This window comes from Saccostrea echinata, unplaced genomic scaffold (assembly GCF_033153115.1).
Source record: "Saccostrea echinata isolate AGI-Se365-2 ecotype Australia unplaced genomic scaffold, CSIRO_AGI_Sech_v1 ptg000012l, whole genome shotgun sequence".
NCBI classification, from domain to species: domain Eukaryota; kingdom Metazoa; phylum Mollusca; class Bivalvia; order Ostreida; family Ostreidae; genus Saccostrea; species Saccostrea echinata.
The window spans coordinates 18,313,119-18,320,193 of NW_026889761.1; the positions used below are offsets into that span (position 1 = coordinate 18,313,119).

The 7,075-nt window shown below is 34.5% G+C and overlaps 1 protein-coding gene across 1 annotated transcript; it reads left to right on the top strand.

Moving 5' to 3' along the window:
• The first annotated feature begins 2,914 nt into the window (after positions 1-2,914).
• Positions 2,915-6,465, top strand: LOC133186058 (achaete-scute homolog 1b-like). Its single transcript, XM_061321338.1, has 2 exons — positions 2,915-3,726; positions 6,296-6,465. The coding sequence occupies exons 1-2, from the start codon at positions 3,147-3,149 to the stop codon at positions 6,346-6,348; spliced, it is 633 nt and encodes a 210-aa protein (XP_061177322.1). The 5' UTR covers positions 2,915-3,146; the 3' UTR covers positions 6,349-6,465.
• Positions 6,466-7,075: the final 610 nt, after the last annotated feature.

Sequence of the window (7,075 nt, forward strand, 5' to 3'; positions counted from 1 at the left end):
TTTAGAGTATTTCAATTTCCATTAGAAACTTTACTTATATAAGCAATATCTACCGTAAAATGAATTTCACAGATTATCTGATATACTACAAGTCTTCTTTCTACTTTTCATTTCTCAAGACCATGTTTTCAATGAAAGGAAAGATCAGAAATTTAGAGAATCCTTCATTTTAAACCCATTTAGAAATTGAATGAATTTTAAAATGTATTTTAAGATTAAATTATCAATATTACGCTCATTTCAAATAATCCAGGGCTGCTTAAGATTTAAATCTGTTATTTATGCTTTCACAGTATTTGAAATGATTTCGCAGTTCTAATAATTCCTTTTATGTTGATTTCTTAGCCAGTGAATATGAATGAGTGTCTGTTACATTATTAGAGGCAATTATATTTGAGTGCAAATAATAGATTTCTATACATCCCTAGTTGATTATGAATGTTCAACTTCTAGATCTCATTTTGGCGTCGGTTTCGACAGCAATATACATACAGCCACGCTTAGCGAGATCAACCGATCTCCAATTTCATGAATTGAAATTTATCATACTTAAAAAAAGGAGTTATAATAGAAGCAATTAACCACATCTTCGTGACTTGTAGAGCGTTGCACTTCCCTTGCTTTTACTAAAATGTAAAACGTGTCGCGTGCAACTCACGAGCCTATTTGTTGGAAAAAGAAGAGTTTTTTTCTGTTTGTTTCTTTTGTTTTGTTTGTTTTGTTTTTTGCACAACGAATTATTTAAGTGTCGTTAAAATATATTTTGTCAAGTGAATACAAACGATATTGATATAGTTGATTTAATAAACTTTTAATATACTTTACAGTGCACAATGTACTTCTTCCCCTAAAAAATTCGTAAGAAACATTAAAGACCAAAAAAGTGGTGCAAAGTCGTTTCATTATTCTGAACAACAAATAAGACAATATTTGAATTCCAAGAATTCTATGAGTTTAAAGATTTTATTGTATCATTCTAATGAAATAAACATTGGTTATTATTGATGTGTTTACGTGTAAACATTGTTACTGTTTACACAATTTTAAAAAATCTACATTCCTTCACTTGTTCGCGTTATCGGTATGTTTACTTGAACTGTTGATTTCAAGAAAACAATAGAAATGTTGAACTGTAAACATTTGTATCCTCCGCCATCTGTAATTGGATCTTAGTTAGGCGGGAACTAATACACGCTAATCCTCCGCGCGACTGTTCACTTACTCTTTGATGTAAATCCTCGGAAAAAATGAACACAATTGTGCTAAGACAGAGACAGTATTTCAAAGTGACCGACCAATTTGTTCGTGTTTGGTCTGACAGAGAATTGTATCAACGTCTCTCAAAAAACCGATATGATGGGGGACAGTTAGAGGGCGGAGACCCCCTATCGGCTTCTATAATAACACCCAACACGGCAAATTCGCCATCTAAACCAATACGCATATTGCATCGTAATCCGATGTCGCACCGTCTCTGAGACTCACTGGAAAATTTCACACTTCGACATAAAATTACAGGACACAAATAACAAGGGAATACATCTAATATTGACAGTTTATCACCGAACAACGCCCAAGAAGTCCCCGGTGCTACTACGTGGCGATATGTGATAATTTTGGTTTCGTTCCCTGGGTAATATGAATGTACTAATCAAAACTCAAATTAATCAAAACTTATGATGGAGAAAAAAGGAGGGAAAAGACTGATTGATAAACAGGTTGTGAGTCCAACTCTGGTCATTACTAAAAAAAAATTTTTTTGTAACTGTTAGACTAATTTCTACTTTTGAGTTCACAATGCCACAAAGATGATGACAAAAACTTTACAATTCTATTGAATATGTCATCACATATCTGTGTTAACATCTATCTATTCTATCACCGACTTTCTTTGCGCGACAATCTAATGAACCAAACAAGTGATCAGCTATCATTTCCTCAAGGCAAATATTTATTTATTTATTCATTTTATTTATTTATTTATTTATTTATGTATTTATTTATTTATTGTCCCAATGTTAAGATCCTTAATTCTCAAATATACATATACATAAACTTCGAAGGGGCAACTCCACTTACGTCACATGTATCCCCACCTCAATCCCGTTTCATCCCATGTGTATACGTGAGGGACGAATACGCCGTTCAATTATGATCGTTTATAAGTTCAATGTAAAAACTTCCTCTTTACTATACATCCATAAGAGTTTCCTGAAGTACTAGTACTGTTCCTGCAAGGGTTTGGCCCTTTAGAAATATCTTCATCGAAAAGGCAGCACTTGGAGAAAAAAAAATAACCTTTTGTTTTCAGTTTACCAAGGGTAATTTTTTTATTCTACATATCAGAAACGGACAGGAACTCTCGCATTTATTTTTTTTCGTTTATTTCATGTAAAAGTTAAAGTTACAAGTTTTTTTAAAGATCTTTTTTCGTTGTTGTTTAATTACCTGCTTTGTGTCATTTTTTGTTGTGTGATATTGGGACGTTCATTCTATTTTTGGAGAGCTTCTCATTCGAGTTCCTGTGTTTTTATCAGACATCAAATATATTCTTCCCAAAATGCTGATCCAATATTGGAATTTGAGAGAAAGGGAAAGGTAGAAAACCAGAAATAAATAGGAAATATAAGGTTGAAATGTAACGAAAAGCTGTGATCTCCAATTCTTTGGGGATTTTTTTTTTCATAAGATACCTTTGGAAACCCAGAAAAATTAGCAGTTGATTAAATTTTCACCATAATGATCTCATCAAATTCCCGCGTATATCTGCGCATTGTTACAACACAAAAAAGCCTGAAAACGAACAAACAACACGACAAGATCGATAAATTCTGATGCACCTTTAATTAAATCACCTGTAAATATAAACCAGATCAGGAAAATGATAACTCATTATAAGCCAGAAAAATTGTAGTCCAGAACATGGTCAGGTTGAGGCGGAGCTACGGAGAAAAATGTCGCCTTTAATTAGTCCACACCCGATGGCGCTCGAGCACCAATCAACCGCGACCTTTGGCCTTGTCAACTACCCGAATTCAACCAATGGCATTGACAAGGCGCGCGACCAGCACGCGACCAGTGCACGCGAGGGACTAGGGATAACGGTATCATTTATTTGTTATTGTTGACTAGATAATCGATGAGAGATGAACATGAGAGAGATGCAAGAACCGTTTATGTTAACACAACCAGGACGTGTGAGCGCATTGCAATCCCTCGAAAATGTCCCCAAAGTTGCGACTTTTTATCATTGCAAAAAAGACTTATTGGACAGCAAGCGACAGAAACCTGTAGCTATGTCTCGCAGAAACGCACGTGAAAGAAGGCGCGTGAAAATGATAAATAACGGATACGAAACTCTCCGGCATCATGTTCCTGCTGGAGTGGACAATAAGAAATTAAGTAAAGTGGAAACGCTGCGATCAGCAGTGGATTATATTAAATATCTACAGAATCTCCTTCAGTCCGAAAACTCTGTCCAATCTAGCTCCGCAGAAGCCACAATGACCGAAAAAACTTACAATTCATTTAATTCATCCCCTCATGTAACAGTCAAAGAAGAAAACACTTTTGAAGAGAGATGCTGTTCTGTTCAGGATGCAGGAGATGCGTTACCTCCCTTGCAAAGGTTTCCTGTGCAAGAGGAAGGAATGTTCGTTGACATTGCCCAATGGTTGTATCAAAACTCAGAACCGATTAAAGATGGCACCAGCATCCGCTTAAAAGGTAAGAACAAACATCATTTACAAATTTTAATAAGGCATCTTCTGTAATTTCCATTCGATCAAAATTCTTCAAAAGTTTAAAAAGAAATGTCAAAGACAAAGTGTTTTCCCGCAAGCATTTTAGTATGTTAATCGTTCCATGCAAAATTTGATGAAGCATGCGCCCTCTGTCATATCTCCCTGTCATAATTTATAAATTAGAATCCTAAAATATGCATAAAGAAGGTATACTTTGAATTCAGTTTATTGAAGCGTGGCTAGCTTGTCCTCGCCAATGACACATCACTAGAAATCACACCCATGTTTTGAATATTTTCCTCGTAATATTTCCAAAAAGGATTGGGCATCGCCTCATAAAATTAGCTTCGACACATAAATCAATATTTTGGACCTTTAAACTCAACTTCAATCCCAAAACTTTGTCAATATGGTCCCTTAAATTTTCTCAAAAATTGACATTAATATTTGAAGTTTCTACTCGATAAAAAGTAATTTTGATTCCATTGTCTTATTTTCCATCTTAATCGATGAACTCAAACCAAGCAGACATTTATCGATTAAAACTTTTCATTGTTAAGGCTGATCAAAGGCAATGTTAACCAGAAGAAATCTTGAAAATCTTTTCTTTATTCTTGAAATTTGATGACATATCTATTCTCTGTTCTTTTTGATACTGAAAATCTTGAGAAAATAATTTAACGTACACCTTCCTGAACTATTATGTGTACTTTGTTACTGAAAATACATACAAAGAAACAATATGTATATTGATATTGGTTTGTAAGAAGATAAACAAAAGAAGGAAGTGAAAATGAAAATGCTATGATTCCTGTCGGCCACTATTCTTTTGTTTTTATCATATTCTAAATAAAACCATGTAATATCTAAGTGCTGATTTTTTCCTCTTTTGTCATTTTTATTGGATATGTAAATTTTCGGATAGTTGCGTCATAATGGTGGGAACTACGTGGTCAGATTAATGAACATTATTAATTCCGTAAGAATTAATCAATATGTATTAGTTAATTCTTAGCGGTAGAAAAGAAATCAGTGAAACAGAATTTCATAACATAAATTGAACTAATTTTGAACAGAAAACGTAAAGTTTTCTAGCGTGACCTTGAGTACCAAACCAACCAAACAAACAAACAAGCAAATAAAGCATCAACAAACTGAATCTGAAACATCATGATAGACATAAAAGTAAGCAGGAAAAGAATCTAATTGTGGCCCTTTGGAAGAATTCAGTCTCGCACTATGAGTCAAACCAAGACTTTTTCAAAATCAGTATCAACTGTCTGACTTCCAGAATTAGCAAACATCTTGAAAACAGGACTGAGGATTTTTTTTTTTTTCATTTAAGGTCATAAATGATTTAGAACGACCCGTCTCGTGATCTTGGGCATGTGTCGGAATTCTAATCAAATATCATTTTTAGAATCCATAGTGTAAAATTGTTGCATGAGCATTTTCCACGTCTTGTCTTCGGCCATCTGCCGTTAATTGACCGCATGTGCCCCTATCCGTCAGGTCTACTGGTAATAAAGTAATGTAACGAAGAATGGACGGTCGAAAATTTCAAAAGACGCAAGATGAACATTGTCTCATACAATAGTTTTGCCACCATCGGTGTTCAATAATATTTTGAATATTTCATAAGCTATCAACTGACCCTTTGGAATAAGAAAAAAGAAACACAAAAGTCATCTCAGTTTATGTCCTGAAAATCATTCGAAAATGGAATCTGTCATCTCGGCCTTTTGGGGATAAATTACGGGTTATGCTATAGCCCGAGAGGACAACGGTTAGCCCCCTTTGTTTTCTCTCCGTTAGAGGGCAGTTTATATTGTATCTTTCTAGTTCACGTTTAAAAGGCCAAAGTGTGAATACTTTTGTTAAACTGTAAATTAAGAGCTATCCAAACTTGAAATGCATGATTTTAATTTGCACAAATACATGCCCCTGTCCTGAAGACAAGAGTCTTTAGGGTCAAGCCTCGGTCATCTAGAAATAAATTTCATGGCCGTTTTGCTCTACAACAGGGTGGTAAAGAACTAGTCGCATTAACAGAAGTGGACATTGTACTGTGATATTGGACGAAACTCGCCATTTTATACCCTGTCAAAACGCCAAATCATGCGGCCACAGGTTTCTATAGACATGCACAGATATTCCACTTAAGTCCCGTCATGTTTTATTGGATTTGACTTTAATTAAAGACTACGGTGCATGTCTTGCAAAGATGATTAAACAGAAGAGTTATGCCCCCCTTTGCTTTAGAAATTAAACGAAGAAGGTTAAACTTTGATTTCAGAAATCATTACTGTCGAAATGATGAATTTTCAACAATACACCTATCGACCTAATGTTTTAGAATGGTACTGAAATAATAATAATATAGACTACAGGGGCCGGTATCACGTAAAATGAAGCATAGCATGTTACCGACCCCTGTGATATGGACAAGTTCATACATTATTTCACATTGGATATTGTCATTTTATTTTAATTTGATAACAGAGGAAACCTGCCACCGCTGATAATAAGTCATGTATTTTTCACTGTTTTAGGAATGGACAACAGTATCCAGCAATCGGACTTCGATATGCAAAACATCTTATGAAAAAGGGAGTTTTTTTTCGATCATCTCGTAAATACATATGACGTCACAAAGTGCCTTCCAAATGTCTTCCACTTGGCTGCAGATACAGCAACGAACAATCAAATTTTCTGGAATCCACCGTAGCACCAAAGACCATTTTGTAAATACATAATGTATATTCTGTTAATAAACTATTTATTGTTATTAGAGTGTTCTGAATTATTTCAGACTCGGTGACAATTAATGACCAAATTTGAGAGTTTATTGGTCAATAAAAGCTTGGCATCAATGCGTCATTTTCGATCATCAGTGGATTTTGTAACGTTGAAAGTACTAAAATAGCGCCTATTTCACTCCGCAATAAAAGATAACGCTATTTTCTCACTGATAATCTAGCCAAAAATCGGATTTTATTCCCCTGTTTAACGTAATAATATCAAATTTGGAGAATGCATGGAATTCATCGCTAGAGCAGAATTTCTGGAAACAGTCAGAAAACAACACATATACATATGTTAAATGTAGATAGTCATTTACAGAATGCAGCAATACCAGTATCTATAGACTGGTATGTTAGTGCTTATAGTTTATAATAAAAATACAGTCTGTTAAAGGTTCACAAGATTTAAGGTCCTTAAAGTAATTAATATACTAGTAGTCATTTATCAATAATAATTGTGTATAGCAAATGCATAAATTTAGCTGGGCAACCTTCTTAGCATTTGTCAGTGGACTAATGACAATGTGT

What these genes read in the sequence shown, in the direction of transcription:
- LOC133186058 (XM_061321338.1), top strand. Translation starts at nt 3,147, where the DNA reads ATGAACATGAGAGAGATGCAAGAACCGTTTATGTTAACACAACCAGGA. An exon ending in CACCAGCATCCGCTTAAAAG is followed by an intron (nt 3,727 to 6,295) that starts GTAAGAACAAAC and finishes TCACTGTTTTAG; the next exon opens with GAATGGACAACAGTATCCAG.